The sequence below is a fragment of the Mytilus trossulus genome, chromosome 11, assembly GCF_036588685.1.
Source record: "Mytilus trossulus isolate FHL-02 chromosome 11, PNRI_Mtr1.1.1.hap1, whole genome shotgun sequence".
NCBI lineage: Eukaryota > Metazoa > Mollusca > Bivalvia > Mytilida > Mytilidae > Mytilus > Mytilus trossulus.
The window spans coordinates 18873450-18894291 of NC_086383.1; the positions used below are offsets into that span (position 1 = coordinate 18873450).

General features: G+C 31.5%; 1 protein-coding gene across 12 annotated transcripts in view; it reads right to left on the reverse strand.

The window, feature by feature from the left end:
- Nucleotides 1-20842, reverse strand: part of LOC134690816 (nuclear receptor coactivator 3-like) — a 167689-nt gene that overhangs the window by 31182 nt on the left and 115665 nt on the right. For 10 of the 12 annotated variants that reach the window (XM_063550904.1, XM_063550903.1, XM_063550901.1 and 7 more), the window contains 9 exons: nt 20476-20565; nt 19214-19301; nt 17731-17808; nt 16990-17106; nt 15533-15662; nt 10204-10310; nt 6165-6995; nt 3403-4016; nt 453-581 (listed from right to left, as the gene is read on the reverse strand). In XM_063550904.1, the coding sequence (XP_063406974.1) occupies nt 453-581; nt 3403-4016; nt 6165-6995; nt 10204-10310; nt 15533-15662; nt 16990-17106; nt 17731-17808; nt 19214-19301; nt 20476-20565 (2184 nt within the window). Of the gene's footprint in view, nt 1-452; nt 582-3402; nt 4017-6164; nt 6996-10203; nt 10311-15532; nt 15663-16989; nt 17107-17730; nt 17809-18912; nt 18929-18998; nt 19132-19213; nt 19302-20475; nt 20566-20842 lie in introns of those variants that run through there. The other 2 variants (XM_063550912.1, XM_063550911.1) reach the window with 2 other exon arrangements.

Here is a 20842-nt window from a genome sequence, read left to right on the forward strand (position 1 = left end):
TTCTTTCTTTTTTGGTTAAGAAAAGTCTTTATTTTGGCAGAAAAAATTGTTCTACGAGTAGTCTGACCACAGAGTTATATTTTTAAAGTCCCCCTCTATGATTATTATCTCGAAAGGAAAATATGTGTAAAAATTAACCCCTCTCAAAATCTTTTATGTTTAATAGTGTGTGCCAATGTCATGATGTTTAACATATAAAAATAACAAATCTCAATTGTGTGCAGGATCAGATTTCTCAAAATCTTTTTTTCCCTGGTAGTCCTTGAAAAAATCTGCTGGTTCTCACTATCATTTCAAATGTAAAATACCAACATTGTGTCGGTCCTTTGCAAGATTTTGGTGTCGAAAACTTTGAATTTCCACTTTTCAAGAACTCCGCTTGATACCTAAACAATAGTTGATTACTAAATTACAAGGTCATAATCAACATGTAACCATGACAACAAACTTACAGCAGGTGCAGAGGTAGTACAGTTGTTGTCGTCTGCTAACAGAAACTGAAGTAATTCTCCATTTTGTAGGCCCTTGTCTTTTACTTTTTCTTTTCTATCTTTATCCTCTCCAGGGTCACTTAATAATTGCTACAATGATAAAATGTAAGGACTATATATACATAATACTGCTTAGTATTGTAAAATGCCAGTTTTCAGTTTTCAAATTTTTCCCTTATTCTTTTTCATGAATTTCATTTGAAATTAAGAATACTTTTTTTCAAATTCATAATTTAGAAGAAAAAAAAATTTCAATAAAATAAAATCTTAATTATGATTTTGCTTCTTGTTTGTGGAAACAGTTAAATTCATCAAAGCTTTAATATCATGTTAATGATGTTATAGTAAACAAAAATATATTTTGAATGAAAATTTCTAAGTGATAATTTGTGTGTAGTATAAATAAACATCAATGTTTTTCAGAGATAAATAAAGCCGGTTTTGAATTTTTGTAAGTGAACCATGAAACTGGTCTTTTCTGGTCACACAATTTGAATGCAAACATCAGAGTGAAAATTGTGTCTAAAAATAAACATACTGCATGTGATATATTTTATGATATACATGAAATAGTGTAGAGTCAACCCTGCCAGCCCAGGATAAACTCTCTATGGACATGATGGAATAAAGTTTCTTGTGAGATATGTTTATGGTCTTTTATTGTTTTGTTTAAATTAATAACAGAGTGTACAGTCAATCCTATCTGCATGGCCAGCCAAGATACACTTTGTGTATGACAAAAACCCTGCTCATATTAGTCTGTCAACGAAGTTTCCAAGAAGCAAATTCCTGAGATTTGGCGAAAAATTGTGAAGATCAAAAACAAACAAGAATGTGTCCCCAGTACAGGGATGCCCCATCCACACTATCATTTTCTATGTTCAGTGGACTGTGAAAATGGGGGAGAGTCTCTAATTTGGCATTAAAATTAGAAAGATCATATCATAGGGAACATGTTTACTAAGTTTCAAGTTGATCGGACTTCAACTTCATCAAAAACTACCTTGACCAAAAACTTTTACCTAAAGCGTGACAGACAGACAAATGAACTAACCAATGGACCCACAAACCAGAAAACGTAAAGCCTATAAATGAGAACATAAAAACAATAGATCAAAGAAAACTGCCGCCAAATAAGAATGAAAATGTGAGGGTCTTACAGTAAATGCATGAGTCTGAAACTTGACTGCCATGTATGGTCTGTTATTATTTCTAAACTTAATATCAAAATTAATATTCTCTTTCCCAGGAGCTAGTTAGGGGCATGATGAACCAGGGTACACACACAGACAGTATAGCTTAATTTGAAAATTTTGGAAAAAAAATCATGGATGTCTTACAATGTATTTAAAATTTTTAATAAGTTCTGAGATATTAACATTTTGATGAACATTTAATTTTGTGGTAAACCACGTTAACCACAGACCAAGAAATCCATAAAGATTAGTATCCCACACATTAATATGAATACACAGGAACTGATACTCTGAGGAATGTTTTTACACTCAATATACTGCTGTGAAATAGTCAATCTATCAATCATTAATTCACTTTTAACTTTTATTCTTTATCTACTTTAAATGACCGTATCCATGACCGGAAATAATATCTAGCTGCAATTATTACATGTATCAGAATAAGGATATTGAAATTAACAGAACTCTAGTTAAACAGTCCTTGATCTTTCAATCATTGAATCTATAAATTTTTAAATTTTAATCTTTACCTACTTTAAAATGGCCTTATCCTTGAGAGAATGAATCATTATGTAATGTCTATAGCTAGCGGCAATAATTACATGCATATTAATACAAAGACATTGAACACTACTACTGTTCAGCTGAGCCAGTTCAGAAGAAAACATGTTGCCCTGACCAGACCAATTATTCATGATTCTAGCCAAACAGTCTACATATGCTCTTACTCCTTAAATCTGTATGCTTAGGTGATTGGCTGCAATTGCCAATTTTGAAGTCTTAATTTGGTTTGACTGTGGCTACATTGAGGTTGTTCCTAGACTAGACAGATTTGTTATATTTATCTTCAATCAACATTTTAACTATATACTTTCACCAAAGTGTCTTTAAATGAAATTAGATATATGTATACAAGTTTATACTCCCAGAACTAAGAAAAGTCCAAACATAAGATTTTTTCCAGGATGAAAGGTTTTCTTGGGCATCAAATATTTCACACCTTCATACTCCCAGAACAATGCAGAAAAGTAGTTTGGCCTTCATTAATGTTAAACTGAAGGAACATACAGATTCTAAGTTAAAAATCTGTTTGTCAATATTTTTGTTTTAGAAGATACTGTGTTTTTCATGTTTTTTTTACATATAAATTCAAATCTAAATTTAGATTGGTTTTGACATTTCCTGTAAAATTATGAAAATGTGAAAACATTTCATTCTCAAAGTTTCTCTATTTAACTCTTACAAAGTCCCTGTTATTCAACTCAGCAGGTCTGGCCAACTGGATGTTAAAAACCTAATACAATAAAACCTGACTAAACCAGAGGTTCGGTTTAAACAGGTTTTACTGTACCAGCAGGATATACAATGGAAAAAATGGAGTAGGAAAATCTATGGTGACATGTCCTCTTATTGTGAGCTAGTGGGATAATAATTGGGGTCAGCATATGGGTCCAGTACAAAGCAGGGTTTATATTCATATCACAATTACAATTCTTCATCCTGATATGCATGTAATATTTGACACTGGATGTCAAAAGCATTTCATTGTCATCATAGGCGGATCCAGGGGGGCCTAGGGGGCCCGGCCCCCCTTTCGTGGGGAAAATTTGGTTGCTTATATAGGGAATTACTGAAGCATGAAAATACCCACCCAAATGCAGAATTCAGCAGGCCCTAAACACAAAGGCCATTAAAGGACAGATTTATGTTCTTACCTTTAACAAGGCATTTGGTTTCTTGGCCTCCGCCTCATTCATATCTGATTCTGATTTATCGTCCTTTTCATCGTCGTACGACTCATCTTGACTGAGCAATTGTTTTAATATGATATTTTTTGGTGCCTTTTTCCCGTCCCCTTTCCGCAACATATCAATATCATCATGTGACGTTGTACTCTGTGGTTTTTCCGTTGGACTTAGTGATCCTGGTCCCGGTTGTGGGGATTGATGACTGTCAAGGGGAGATAACACACTATTATTGTCTGTCCTGTCCTGATCATATAAACTATCTCTAGAATTAGTCCGAATTATCAGAGAACCACTAGATGAGCTGTGACTCAAAAGTTCACTTAATTTACCACCACCTCGTATTGTCCTTTTATCAACAGAGGACTGACTTGAATTTGAAAACAGAAATTCGGAACTACTCCGAGGTGAAGGTGACGGATTAGCACTAGTCCTACCCATCATGCCCCCTTGTTGCCCTGGTGACATCATGGACAAACTAAGTGGCGGCAAGCTGTTTGGTGTTTGAAATTCACGTTGTTGGTGTATATTTTGTTGTTGTATATTTTGTTGTAGTCTGTTCCAACCAGAAGGTGTCATACTCACTAAAATAAAACAAATATTTGGTAACTTTAAATTCAGAAATTATTAAGGAAAAAAACAACAGGGTTATAATTGCAATAATTTGAACTTGCATTATTTATTTTTTATAACATGTATGAATTTAACTGTATTTTTTGGATATCGCAAAAATTCAGATTGCATTTTAGTCTAAAATGACAAAATTGCAATAATAAATGCATGCAATAATTTCTGAAATTACACATGCTACAGTTTACTGTGGATTCATTTACTTTCATTCTTATCAGCTTTTTATGGAACAGCCCTATGCATATTTCAAGAATTTAGATTGTTTAAGACATGATATAGAAGGGCAGAGCACGATGTTTTTCGTAAAGGCAAAACTAATTTAGAGCTGATTTCCTCATGCTTGTAGAGTAAATCTTTGATTGGCTCGCTTGCTTTGGGCCACAATTAAAAATATTTTGGTTTGCCCAAACCCTACCCAAAGGTTGAGACAGTGGGTAGGTAGGAAGGCATTTTCTTTTTTTTTCTTTTTTTTTCAACAAAAAGAAATTATAGTATCTATGGTTTAAAAGTCTTCATGGCTATCTGATTAAAAAAACTTCTTCAAATCAGGACAATAAAACATTTTGAGTAGGCAGTTTTTTCTGGGTAGGTAGCGTTTGGGCAAACAAACCTAATTTTTTTATGGCTTTGTTGGTATAAATGTTTACCCAAGCTTTGTTAATAAGATTTGACATCTTCATGATCTTCAAACGATATATGATATATTATATATCATGTACATTGGGATAGTTAAACCTGTTTATATTATATTTAAATTTCATTTTACTTTATTCAATAACCATTGTACAATATACAAACAATGCCAGCAAGCTGACAAAGTCTTGCTCTATGTACATTAGAAATTAGCTATAACTGCACACATTATGTTTATGTACCATGTCAGTCCATCAAGACAATGTGTTCTATGTCATGTTTGTTCATATGTTTACAGCTAATTTCCTAATGAATGTAGAGCAAAACTTTGGTTAGCTTTCTTGCTTTGTTTGTATATTGTACAATCATATTAGGATAAAACCCAATTAAATTCAAATATAATATATAAAGGTAAACAATACCTATATATATTGTTTAAAGATGCAAATCTTATTTACAAAGCTTGTATAAACAATTATACAAACAAAGCAAGCAAGCCAACCAAAGTTTTACTCTACAAGCATTAGGAAATTAGCTGTAATTTTTGTTGGTGTGTTGTTTTACTGTCCAATGTTTTTGGCCATTGGAGTCACCCTTTGATGTATCATATTCTCTAGTTTAAGGTGGTACCTAACACTACAGGGAGATAACTTTGTAAAATCAGTTAAACGTTTTAATTACGTTGTATTGTGAAAGGAATATTAAGCTTCTCGAAGATCAAAATTGGTGTTTGTCAAACTGCTATATAACCAGTGTAATTTTTCTGACAAAATGGTTGGTTCAAAATTTTTGAAATTTTTATATTTTTGTGAAAGGGTCAAAGAAAATAATTTGACAAAATTTTATGAAAATTAAAGGAGCCAAATTAATTTGAGTGAAAGTTTTGGGTACCACCTTAAATATCAGAAACATCAGTATCAATGACAGTATACTGTGGATTCATTTATTTTTTGTGGGTATGAATATTGGTTGATTGAGGAAAATCAGTATTTTCGTGGATATTTCATGATTTTGCCAATTTCTGCATACATATATAATATCCTATTGAAAATATGTAATTGTTGAACATTTGAATTTGTGGTTAACCTGTACCAACAAAAACAATGAAAATTGGTATCGAACAAAAACAGATCAGTACTGAAGATTATTTGTTAACTGTTTGACACCAACTTTCTTTGATTTCATCGGTTCAGGGGACCACAGAATCTAAATATTTTCTATAAGAAAAAATGCAGACTTAGGTTGAAACACAAAATTAAATACCTTCAATCGAAGAAAATTGGTATTCTTGAAAATAAATGAAACCATAGCATCTTTAAACTCACTGAATTTTATAGATATCAAAATTTACATGATGTATGTAATAAGCTTAAAACTTCTTTCAACATGATTAACAGATTTACATATTTTCGTAAAAACAAAGTGCTATTTAGCGCCAAAAATTGCATTTCTTAATTGCAAATATGTACCTGGACTGGACATAGGTGGTGTCCGTTGTGGAGGATATCCCATACCTGGTGACATCCTGTTAGACATCATGCCACCTACACTACTTCCTGGACTACGCTGATTTGGATATCCCATCATATTCCTCTGACTTGGAACCTGAAACGGGGCACTTCTTGGTCCTGGACTAGGTGAAAATCGTGGACTTTTCTGACCACTATTACTACTTGAGTCAAATGATCCTCCACGTTGAAATTTCAACATTTCCGGTCGAATGGTTTTACTCATCGCAAGCATTGTTCTCGTTAACAACTGTTGTTGTTGTTGTTGATGCTGCTGCTGTTGTTGAGCGAGTTTCATTTGAGACATGTCACTCCATGAGTTAACACTATTACTCGATGAGTTTGAATTATTAAAATTCATATTCGTACTTCCAATAACAGCCTCAAAATCTGAAGGCAATAAATCCCAATTTCCATGGTTACTGTTTGAATTCAACACATCCATTGAATGTAAGTCACTATTTAACCCCATGTTAGGGTTCATTGAACTCTGCGAGTATGCAAGTGTTTCTAGTGCCGCCATTTGTGACGATATTCCAGACAAGTTTTGGTTGCTACGAGTTCCTGCAACTTGCGATTGTCCTATAATAGATTTCATAAGACTTGTCGAAGCTGAGCCTTTGAGTTCATTTTCCGAGTCGCACTCACGAATAATGGAATGTGTGGACAAAATAAAATCTTGTTCACAATTGTCACTGCGGAAAATTTTACTCTTAGTCTGTACAAAGAAATATCTATTGTCTTGAAATTTGAACCTATACACACTACTTGTATTAGATCCAGTCTTTAACACTGAAATATAAAATAACATAATTTTACAAAAATATCGATAAAGAATGTCAAAACTATTGAAAAAATAAAATAACATGTGTAAAATAAAAAATAAAAAAATTATGCAACATTAAATTAATAATATTTACATCTTACAAGTAAGTTTAGAATAAACAACATTTTCTGGAGATGAAGCAGAAAATGTTACATAAGCCACTAGGCACTACTGGTATATAAGAAGCTTTAAATTACCCATAATTATCTAAAAAAAATTCTTGAAAAAAATTGAGACTTCATGCTTAGATAAAAAAATAAGTTGTCAATTAAAAAAATGAATATGAAAAAAAAAAATTATTTAAATAACACTTTAAAGTTTTACATTCAAAGCCATTTTGAGAATTTAGCTTCAGCCAACCCACATATTCAGCTGTCTTCTATCGAGGAATAAAATAATATTTACGATTTGTTCCCACTCAAAAGATATCAACGCTGGAGTTGTCACCTTTCAATGTTTGTGGAATCGACATGTAATAAACAGGTTGCTAGGCAAAATGAAACAAACAACTATCATATTAACCAATGGCAATGGTTTTCTAGCAGTTGAATGTTTTATTATATATAAATGTGACTAGTGTCAGATTATAACATGCCTCCCAGGGCTGGACAACATTTTAAAAAGTCAAATTCCAACTATAAGTCTCGGTAAAAATGGAGGTGTATAATTGTTGAATAGCAGTCACATTTTGAAAAGTCAAATTTCAACTATAAGCCTCGGTAAAAATGGAGGTGTATAATTGTTGTATAGCAGTCACATTTTGAAAAGTCAAATTTCAACTACAAGTCTCTGTAAAAATGGAGGTGTATAATTGTTGAATAGCATTCACATTTTGAAAAGTCAAATTTCAACTATAAGTCTCGGTAAAAATGGAGGTGTATAATTGTTGTATAGCAGTCACATTTTGAAAAGTCAAATTTCAACATTAAGTTTCGGTAAAAATGGAGGTGTATAATTGTTGTAATAGTCACATTTTGAAAAGTCAAGTTTCAATCATAAGTCTCGGTAAAAATGAAGGTGTATAATTGTTGTATAGCATTCACATTTTAAAAAGTCAAATTTCAACTATAAGTCTCGGCAAAAATGGAGGTGTATAATTGTTGTATAGCAGTCAAATTTTGAAAAGTAAAATTTCAACTATAAGTCTAGGTAAAAATGGAGGTGTATAATTGTTGAATAGCAGTCACATTTTGAAAAGTCAAATTTCAACTATAAGCCTCGGTAAAAATGGAGGTGTATAATTGTTGTATAGCAGTCACATTTTGAAAAGTCAAATTTCAACTACAAGTCTCTGAAAAAATTGAGGTGTATAATTGTTGTATAGCATTCACATATTGAAAAGTCAAGTCTCGGCAAAAATGAAGGTGTATTAGTAATATTGTTACTATTGCAGTAAAAACATTTAATAACTAAAAATTTTGTACAGTTGAACATTTATATGAAAGAAGTCTCCTACCTTCTATTGTATTTTAACCATTCAAAAATAACATATTACAGAGTTTCAGAAGAGAGGGTCCTTCATTTCCTGCAATTTTAGACCATATTTTTCTTTTTTTAGTTTTATGTTCCTATTTTCTCTATTCTTTATATTTTGCCCTCATTAATCCCAAAAAGCAGAAAGAACTGACCATTTATAAATTATAAAACAAATTCATGGCTACATTGGGAAAATTATGAAATGAAATATTTCCTAAACTAAAATTGATTTTAAAAATTGTTTTAATTGTCTTCCCCTGTAATTTGAGTTTCTGATCCGCCAAAATTTGACAACTAAAATTCGGTCATATTATGGAAACATTTCAGAAATTTACAGAATATTTGTGAGTGAAATGTCTATAATGTTAAAGATATGTCATGTCCAAAGGGTTCAATGGTCAATAAACTTGTCTATAGACCAGGAAAAACTAATAGAAGGAAAAAGTACACAGGCACTAGCCCTAATAATAAATGTAATTGTGATTTTTTATTCACCAAGGACATAAACAATTTATCAAATAAGGCAAAACTTTTCATTTAAGACCTCAAAATCAGAGGTATGTGTTTCAATAAAATAATAAAGAAAAATGTGACCCCAATTATAAATATATGGCAATAATTCAGCAATTTTTAATTTCATAATTGGACAATACTGGAAAACCAGGAAAGTGAAATCACCCATATTCTCCTCACTTGATCTGTGTATAGTGATAATAAGGATAGTGTTTGAAGTTTTATAACATTTGATTGAGGCAAAGTTGTTAGAGAACAGAAATCAATTTTAGGACGTGCAAAAGGTACGTTCAGTCATAGAAAGGACTAGGGAACCTTATTGTTCACCCTATGCGGCAGTGCCATAAAAATTGGCAAAACATTTTTTTAATTTTATCTATGTTTATGAAATGATATTGCTGCAGAAGTATGGGAAGTTCACACAAATGTTCACGTAAATTTTATAGAAATTCTGTACAACTAGGCTTGAGTAATAACGGCTAAAAAACATTTTGGACAAACTTTCACATAAAATTGTGGCACAAAAATGTAATGATTTTAATTTTCTTCCATTTATTCATACCTATGCAAATTTATCACAAATATATATTTTGGAGTCCTAATTTTTCGTGAGTATTCAATATCTTGGTTTTACTTAGGTCTCTTTACAAGCTTTTTATTTTTTTTACATCATTGAACATTTTAATTTGTGGTTCATCTGACAGTGATATTGTTTGCTTTTTTTTAAACTACCTGTACCCTTTTTTATTGGGAAAATATGCATCATTTTCATCTAATTGGAAAATTTAAAATAAACCAAAAATTTTACTGAAACTTCAATTTACAGACCCATTTTCAAGAGTCAAACTCTGCTTTAAAATAAGACCCCATTTTGTCAGTGATGATACATAAATAGACTCTCAAATGTGCACAAATAGTCATTTTAGGCAAGAAAATTGTTTAAATGAGTCTTTTTCAGTTTGAATTCCTGCACAATTACTACTGAGACTGCAAGGTTTGGGAAATAGTTGTCTTCTTGTGAATAATCTTAAGCCATTTTTTTTTTTCAAATTGGGATTTTTCTTCAGGGGAAAAAGCCTTCATTCTCCACTAATTTAAGGCAAACAATATCACTGCCTTCAACCAAGAAATCAATGAAAATTGGTACCCCACGAATAAAAATGAATCAACAGTATATCAACCTACCTTCTTGGAAATGTTTGGCTAAATTTTGAACATCATTCACATGACAAAATTCTTGAATGTTTTGTCCGTTAAAATCTGGACAGCTTTGAGATCCTGGTGCTATTCCACTGAAACAAAAATAAAGGGAGATAACACACTATTATTGTCTGTCCTTTCAGTATCATATAAACATTCTCTAAATTTCACTTAATCTCAACACCAAACACTTATCTATTACAGTAGACAAATTTTTTTTAACTTAAAAATTGTTTCAACCTCAGTTTTGCAATTCAAATTTTCTAATTCACAAAGCTATTCTCAAATTCTACCAATGAGATTCACACAACAGACTTTTCTAATCCACAAAGCTATTCTCAAATTCTACCAATGAGATTCACACAACAAACTTTTCTAATCCACAAAGCTATTCTCAAATTCTACCAATGAGATTCACACAACAGACTTTTCTAATCCACAAAGCTATTCTCAAATTCTACCAATGAGATTCACACAACAGACTTTTCTAATCCACAAAGCTATTCTCAAATTCTACCAATGAGATTCACACAACAGACTTTTCTAATCCACAAAGCTATTCTCAAATTCTACCAATGAGATTCACACAACAGACTTTTCTAATCCACAAAGCTATTCTCAAATTCTACCAATGAGATTCACACAACAGACTTTTCTAATCCACAAAGCTATTCTCAAATTCTACCAATGAGATTCACACAACAGACTTTTCTAATTCACAAAGCTATTCTCAAATTCTACCAATGAGATTCACACAACAGACTTTTCTAATCCACAAAGCTATTCTCAAATTCTACCAATGAGATTCACACAACAGACTTTTCTAATCCACAAAGCTATTCTCAAATTCTACCAATGAGATTCACACAACAGACTTTTCTAATCCACAAAGCTATTCTCAAATTCTACCAATGAGATTCACACAACAGACTTTTCTAATTCACAAAGCTATTCTCAAATTCTACCAATGAGATTCACACAACAGACTTTTCTAATCCACAAAGCTATTCTCAAATTCTACCAATGAGATTCACACAACAGACTTTTCTAATCCACAAAGCTATTCTCAAATTCTACCAATGAGATTCACACAACAGACTTTTCTAATTCACAAAGCTATTCTCAAATTCTACCAATGAGATTCACACAACAGACTTTTCTAATCCACAAAGCTATTCTCAAATTCTACCAATGAGATTCACACAACAGACTTTTCTAATCCACAAAGCTATTCTCAAATTCTACCAATGAGATTCACACAACAGAATTTTCTAATTCACAAAGCTATTCTCAAATTCTACCAATGAGATTCACACAACAGACTTTTCTAATCCACAAAGCTATTCTCAAATTCTACCAATGAGATTCACACAACAAACTTTTCTAATCCACAAAGCTATTCTCAAATTCTACCAATGAGATTCACACAACAGACCTAAATCAAATTTATTGTAGCATCATAATTGGTTTTACTCGACATTTCAAGCTGCGACAAAACAATCCTCATTAGGTGATCTTCACTAAAATTTAGCGTTACTAGCATACTGACTCACATATTGCGTTAACATCACGATCGTTACTATGGAAACAATTAAATAAAATGTAGCCATGCTAATATTCTCCCCTATATAGGCGTCAATCCTCATTTAGGAGTAAGAAGGATCCTTAACTATAACACTGACATATGGAAAACTAAAATGTGTTAATTTGAATTCCAAAGTCGACCTAAAGGTGTTTATCGTCAATCTGTGAGGAAGTAAAATATGACTTTCGGTGATTTTTGTAATAATGGCGCTTTAATTCCAAAGTCGACCTAAAGGTGTTTATTGTCACTCTGTGAGGAAGTAAAATATGACTTTCAGTATTTTTTTAATAATGGCGCTTTAAACTTCAAGTTAACACAACTTAATTCCTTTCTGATGTCTGCATAAAAAAAAATCTGGGTGGAGAGAGGAATGTTATTTCTGCATTCTATTGCTACACATCAAATTTCCTTTAAAATATAGTGTATCAAATTAGTACAAATGGATGTGAAATTAATTCAAAAGTTTCTATGACCATACCATATAACAATTTATATAAAATGTAATTAAATATATATCATTGCATCATTCATTTAAATAATTAAGAAGATCTGTGACAAAAATAACAAGGGGTTTATATTCTACAGTCAAATAAACTGTTGACACAGAAATATGTCTGGTTTGTCTGCAAAAAAATCAGAAAAGACAATCTGATGGACAGTAACAATTCTAATTAATTGCCCATGAGACACCTCCCTACGAGAGACCAAATGATGTAAAATTTATTGTTGATAAATATATAAACAAAATAGGAAGGCTGGGGTATGATTGCCAATGAGATGGCTCTCCATCTAAGATCACATGAGGTGGAACAATATATAAATAAGTTGTTCTAAGATAGCCAATGAGACAACTCTCCAACAGACACCAAATGACAAAGAAGCTACTGTTGATAAAAATATTAATAAAAAAATATATAGGAAGATGGGGGTATGACTGTCTATGAGAACACTCTCAATCTAAGATCACATGAGGTGGAACAATATATAAATAAGAATAAAATTAACGTTTCCAATTTTCTTGCACCAGATGAGCATTTGACAATGCATGTCTCTTCAGTGATGCTAGAGGCCAAAATATTTGAAATCCAAAGCTTATATAAAAGATGAAGAGCTATAATCCAAAAGGTCCAAAAAGTATAGCCAAATCCGTGAAAGGAATCAGAGCTTTGCATGAGGGAGATACATTCCTTAATTTATAATAATTTATAATATTTTGTAACAGCAAATTTTAATAACACAAAAAATCCGTATTTTCATGCCATGGGCTGGTGATACCCTCGGGAACTAATAGTAAGAAGATGTCCTATGATTGCCAATGAGAAGACTCCCCATCTGAGATCACATGCGTAGAACAAAATATAAATAAGAAGATGTGTTATTATTGCAAATGAGACAACTCCCAACCAGAGACAAATGACGTAAAAGTTAACAGGTAAAGGTCAAACTATGTTTGAAAAATGTCACCTGCTGTGCACAAATTGTCAAAAGCAAGGAAAAACTGTGAAAATCTTCACATAAGCATGATAAATACAAATTTAGACAGTAACAAGAGGCTTTAAAGAGCACAAGTTCCTCACCAAGGTCTATTTGTGTCTTCAGCAAGACGTATTTACACTTGTATGAATATTTGTCTACTATTTACTTAAAATATCTGAAGTTCCCGCAACACAATAAAAAAACATTTTTTTATATTCAGCATATATTCAGCATATATTCAGCATATATTCAGTACTTAGACAAGAAATCTGAAGTTTCTTCAATACTGACAAAAAATGCATCATATAAATGATATGATTTATTGTTTCTGATTTGTGGCAGCTTTCTCATTTAATATTTATAAGGATTAGAATCATTTAAGGATGTTTGCTTGACATGTTTTGGAATTTCTGTCAGATTTTTGAAATCCTCTGGTTTCAACCATTTAAATGCATTAAAACAAAATTCCCCATGGACCCCCATTTTTTTTTTATAAATCATTTACATGTATAATTATAAGCCATTTATAAAAGTCTTGTAATAAAATTTTATTTATTTATAGTAGTATTTGAGAACTTTAACTGGTCAATGATAAAGCTATGAAAAGTCAAGAGAGAACATTTCCCTGTCAAAATTCCATTGGCTTATATCTCGATAACAAGCACATTGACCCCTATTTTTTTTTTGGCATTTTTTATTCCTCAATTTATCCCCCATCAATATATACTAGTTTTATGGAAAGTTATTTATTTTGAAACTGAGCAGCAAACATCTTTAATAACAGTGAGGCTCTGGATGTTCTTGTATTGGCTCAGCTATAGATATTCTATGAACTATATTGTCCCCCCGACTCTTCTAGACACAGGGCCAATACAGAAACAGTCAGATAAAAACACTATAAGATCACCCAGTCTTACAATTTACAAACTGTATACTTGTATCACAAGTTCATGCAGATTTGTCTCCCTTGTAACAACTAGTAGTTGTAATACTGTGAATTCATTTATTTTCATTTTACAAGGATGAAAGAAAATGTGAACATGGTTTAAGATATTAAGGTGGTACCCAAAACTTTCACTAAAATTAATTTGGCTTGTTTAATTTTCATAAAATTTTGACTAAGTATTTACTTTGACACTTTAACAAAAATATAAAAATTTTAAAAAATTTGAACCAACCGTTTTGTCAGAAATATATTTCACTGTTTACATAGCAATTTGACAAACACCAATTTTGATCATTGAGAAGCTTAAAATTCCTTATACATCACAACATAATTAAAAGGATTAACTGACTTTACAGAGTTATCTCCCTGTAGTATTAGATACCACCTTAAATTTTTGGTTTTGCTAAAGTCTGTATACAAGCCTAAAGCAAATTTGTCATTAGTTGAACATTAATTTTAAAGGTTAAACTGTACCCATAAAATACACAAAAATTGGTATCCAAAGAATGATAATGAATTCGTAGTAGTGCCAAAAGAGGTTCTAAGAGTATTTTTTCTACCTTTAATGATGATTCAGTTACCAGTTTTTCAACGAATGCATCAGGCTGGGTTGAGAATTCAAAAAGAGAGGGCTTTATTTGAAATCATGCTAAACTTCGCATAATTTTTTGAAAAAACGCTTAATTTTATTAAGAAAATATGAGAAAAATTTGGATGTGCTACATTTAGTTTTGAATGTAAATCTACATTGTCTATAAAGAAACCATGATAGTCCCTCCAAAGGGGACGATAAATAGCTGACCCATGTTAAGAGGGAGACATATCTCTTACACCTTAAAGACACCCATGTAGATTTTAAAAAAAAAGGCACTCGCACCCGTGATGTGGAAAGGGATTAGTATAAGTTGCAACTTGTTTCCCAGTCTACTATAAATAAATATGTTTAAACATCGTCTATGCAGATTTGTCTCCCTTGATATACCTTGTATCAAATGCGTTTGAATGTAAATTTACATCGTCTATGAAGATTTGTCTCCCTTAACATACCTTGTATTAAATGCATTTGAATGTAAATAAACATTGTCTATGAAGATTTGTCTCCCTTGATATACCTTGTATCAAATGCGTTTTAATGTAAATTAATATCGTTTATGAAGATTTGTCTCCCTTGATATACCTTGTATCAAATGTGTTTGAATGTAAATTTACATAGTCTATGAAGATTTGTCTCCCTTGACATACCTTGTATCAAATGTGTTTGAATGTAAATTTACATAGTCTATGAAGATTTGTCTCCCCTGACATACCTTGTATCAAATGCGAGTATTTTTCCGTTAGTATCTTGTTTTGTAGTAAACTGTTCAATGCCCAGCATGGTATTAGTCTTCTCTGTTATAGAAAGTCGTCTAGCAATACACACTAGACAAGATTGTCCAACTGAAATCATAAACAAACACAGTATAAGTCTAGCAATACACACTAGACAAGATTGTCCAACTGAAATCATAAACAAACACAGTATAAGTCTAGCAATACACACTAGACAAGATTGTCCAACTAAAAATATAAACAAACACCCTATAAGTCTAGCAATACACACTAGACAAGATTGTCCAACTGAAAACATAAACAAACACCCTATAAGTCTAGCAATACACACTAGACAAGATTGTCCAACTGAAAACATAAACAAACACCGTATAAGTCTAACAATATACACTAGACAAGATTGTCCAACTGAAAACATAAACAAACACTGTATAAGTCTAACAATACACACTAGACAAGATTGTCCAACTGAAATCATAAACAACACCGTATAAGTCTGGCAATACACACTAGACAAGATTGTCCAACTGAAAACATAAACAAACACCCTATAAGTCTAGCAATACACACTAGACAAGATTGTCCAACAGAAAACATAAACAAACACTGTATAAGTCTAGCAATACACACTAGACAAGATTGTCCAATAGAAAACATAAACAAACACTGTATAAGTCTAGCAATACACACTAGACAAGATTGTCCAATAGAAAACATAAACAAACACTGTATAAGTCTAGCAATACACACTAGACAAGATTGTCTGACTGAAAACATAGAACATTAGGTTGTTTAACAATAGTTAACATGAACAATCAATAAAGTCTTAGGTAGGATTTATAATTGAATTTTTAAGTACTTTTTTTCAGGCTAATAAATATTTACGTCTTTTCCTGTGTATTTTGTTTTGTAAGGTTGCTCTCTCATTGATATATGATGCTGGCTGGTAATTCTGGTTGTATATTTAACTTTTACATTTTCTCTAAAATGTAGTTTTATCAAAGTAAGGAATATGGAAGTGTTAATGGAATATAATTTTCTATGTATACTAGTGAAATATTTCGTGCTTGTAAACCAAAATTTTGCTAAGACACATAAGAAAATATACAATCTTCAATGAACTGCTCCAATAATGTACCCAGTTTTGTTCAGTTTATATGTATATTATGTGCACATACATGAGAACCATAGGGAACTATATTTCAATGTGAATACATTTAGTAACAGTAGCTAACCTGTCCTGTTGTTAGGGAGGCCAGTGCCTAAGTAAAGATTTAGAACATGTTCTAATCTTTCCAAAAATATCAGAATATTGGTTTACAGACTAGAAGCTGGAGAATATTTTGGGTGCAGATAAGTAAATGGAACCCTAAAGTAAATAAAGGAACCCATATCATGAAAATGAAAGCCCACATAACCCATATAATGATTATACCTGAACCTTCGCTAGTTTCAGAGAATTTTTCACCAGGTTGTTGTAAGGCAGATATTTGCATGTTTTCATATTGGGAAACATAGGTTTGTTTAACTTCAACATCATCAATTTCTTCACCTGAAATGACAAATTTTAAAGCTATTAAATTACTATTATAAAATCATCAATCTTTAAAAAGGAATAAAAATAAAATGGCAGCCATGTTTTTAAGATACTTTTGGAACTGACACATGGTAAGCACCAGCAAGTACCAACTCCATAATTAAACACAAGGTTTGTCTGTCCTAACAACACTTTACAGATTAATATTTTTGTTTGGTACTTGTATGAACTCAATAAACAATCATCTATTAATATCAAAAATTGAGAATGGAAATGAGGAAGGTGTCAAAGAGACAACAGCACATTTTGTCATGTTTCGAACAAAATTTAGAATATTTTTTCTCGATTTTCCAATGAAAATCTCACATTTATCAATCATAAAACTTGATAGATTTTACAGTTTAAACTTAATATATACTAAGCAATCATGTTAAAACTCCATAAAAACTGTTTTTGAAATACTTGATTTTTGGAAGCAAAAAAAAGCCTTTGGAAAAATCCTCAGTCTTTTGAATGAAATTCAAAACCTCTTCTAAATTCATGTAGGAAAGCAGTTGTAAGTGAACTATTTTTGTGTGAATTACAATAAAAATTTGTCAACTTGGTTATATATAACCTGGGAAAATATGCCATACTTACATGGTGGTTTAACAAGCATACGACAATTAAAAGTTCTTCCTTTAGCTACAGTATCGTTTGGCCAAGAAATTACACTACCTGTAATAGATAAAAATACAATAAAACCTGGCTAAACATAATCCTGCCTAAAAAGAAAACCTGTATAAACCAAACTTGTTCTTAAGCACCTTCATATCAAATTGTATGGGTTGTCAACCTGATTAAGCCGAAAACATTGGTCAAAACCGAACAAAATCATAAGTCCAGAAGAGGTTTGGTTTAAACAGGTTTCACTGTATAAAAGTTTCAGTGTTTCAACAAAAACTACACTTAATATTTAAAACCTTTATTATGTACAAAGTGTCACAAAAAATATTTCTGGCTATATATGTAAAATAAAAGCATGCTTTTAATCTAAGTATATATTTATCAATACTATTTTTTGAACAATCAGAATTTGGTTGACAAATGGAGAAAAAAAATGTAATTAAATCTGGCAAGCAAATAAGAAAATGATGTATATTTTGTGTTTCTGCTCAATTGTAAAACTATCAAGCAAAGACATCACATTCTAAAACAAATTTCCTGGAGTTACTGCTCTTTGTTTAATATTCTCATAATTTTAAAATTATCTCTTTTATTTGTACATGTTGTATGTCTATAATAAGAATGTATGTAAATGGTGGACTTCAAATGGGGAAGATGGTAGGCCCAGAGTCTAAAATGTTTGAGATGGCCCCCTTTGCCAACCCCTGTGGAGTAGACATGCCATTTTGTTTTTTTAAATATGAAAATTATATATGCAAATTTCAAGAAAGTGGATTACGCATATATATATATAAATTTGGTATAAGCTTAAATTTGAGTGGGCAGGAGCGGTTTTCCCATTTTGAGTGGTGGAATTTGTCAAAATCAACATTACCTATAGTATAGGTATGCCATGTAGATATTATTGTAGAAACTTTTCGTGGGGTTCAAATTTCCAGATTTTGTTTCTATATAAGACTTCATGAGATTTAATTTTGTGGTTTCCAGTATATGGAAGTGATGTTTTTATGTATGTTCAATTTTCGTAGAGTTTTAATTTCTTGGATATATTCAAGAAACGAAATTTAATTCTCCACAAAAATTTCTGATTTTACAGTATGTTCTTTACTTACCAAATGACATAGGCAGACGTCTGCCACTAAATTGTGTACTTACCAAATGACATAGGCAGAAGGCTTCCACTAAATTGTGTACTTACCAAATGACATAGGAAGACGTCTGCCACTAAATTGTGTACTTACCAAATGACATAGGCAGAAGGCTGCCACTAAATTGTGTACTTACCAAATGACATAGGCAGAAGGCTGCCACTAAATTGTGTACTTACCAAATGACATAGGCAGAAGGCTGCCACTAAATTGTGTACTTACCAAATGACATAGGCAGAAGGCTGCCACTAAATTGTGTACTTACCAAATGACATAGGCAGAAGGCTGCCACTAAATTGTGTACTTACCAAATGACATAGGCAGAAGGCTGCCACTAAATTGTGCATGATCTCCGACATGGATAATATTATATATACTTTTGCCAACAAGGTCATCCTGAAATTAAAAGGGGAGAAATTAGGAATGAAAATGCAGACTACTGTAAATTCAGATATCATTGCAGGGTTTTTATTATTGTGAAAAATGTGACTGAGTTTTAGACGAAATAATTTAAACTCACAATTTGAAATATTTTATATGATATAAACAGGATTTTTCTCAAGATTGTAAAAAATAAGTCTGAAATGCCAACGTCTCAATTATAAATGCAAGCAATAATTTCTGAATTAACAGTACAATATATACAAAAAAAACCATTCTATATAAAATATTTTCTATGCAACAAATACTTTAAATACATGAACAGTGACGCTGACCTCACTTTAAACAGAAGATTCTATGGTATTTATTGATTTAAATTTGGTTCAATTACATATCTGGTTTAAATTTCAATTGTCAACTTCTCATTCTTGAATCACATCCCTAAAATTGCAGGATTTGATGCTGTTCTCGTTTCCCAGCCTTTTTAATTTCTGTGTAATGTTTCATGAAGTAAAAGTCTAATCATCTTGCATCATTATTTTTCATGGTGTTGAGGAGTTTTTCTATGAATGAACTTATATTTTAAGGTGGTACCCAACACTTTAACTAAAATTAATTTGGCTGGTTTAATTTGCATAAAATTTTGACAAAGTATTTACTATAACATTTGACAAAAATATAAAAATTTTAAAAAATTTGAACCAACCGTTTTATCAGAAAAATTACACTGGTTATATAGCAGTTTGACAAACACTTATTTTGATCATTGAGAAGCTAAATATACCTTTAACAACACAACATAATTAAAACATTTAGCTGATTTTACAGAGTTATCTCCCTGTAGTGTTAGGTACCACCTTAAAATAGTTATTGTTGCAATTAGATATTTGATATTGTTTCTTGCTGGTACAAAATTTACATAAAAATGATGTCATCCAAATTCAAATTTGATCTGTGTTTTGTTTTGTGGTATAAGTTTCATAACATGGGTGTATTTAAGGCATACAGCTATACATTACCTGGGTGTATTTAAGTCATACAGCTATACATAACATGGGTGTATTTAAGGCATACAGCTATACATTACCTGGGTGTATTTAAGGCATACAGCTATACATTACCTGGGTGTATTTAAGTCATACAGCTATACATTACATGGGTGTACTTAAGGCATACAGCTATACATTACCTGGGTGTATTTAAGATATGAATCAACATTTTCTGATACAAATTCAACTTTGCCTTGACCATTTACAACAAACAAAAATCCGTCCAATGCCTGAAAGATACAAACATTCTATATTTAGTAACAAGCACAATACATTTCTTTTTGTTGTTAGATAGTCCCAAATTTCGATGCATTATTGATGTGTTTGTAATGATGATCACTTATACATTTCATTTTTGTCATTTGAAAGTCATTCATTGATTATTACAAATTGAATGTCAAACACATTACTTAGCATATTTTCTTTTAACCAAACCTCTTCTGGACTTATGATTTTGTTCGGTTTTGGCGGATGTTTGGTTTTATCAGGTTCACAATACATATCTTT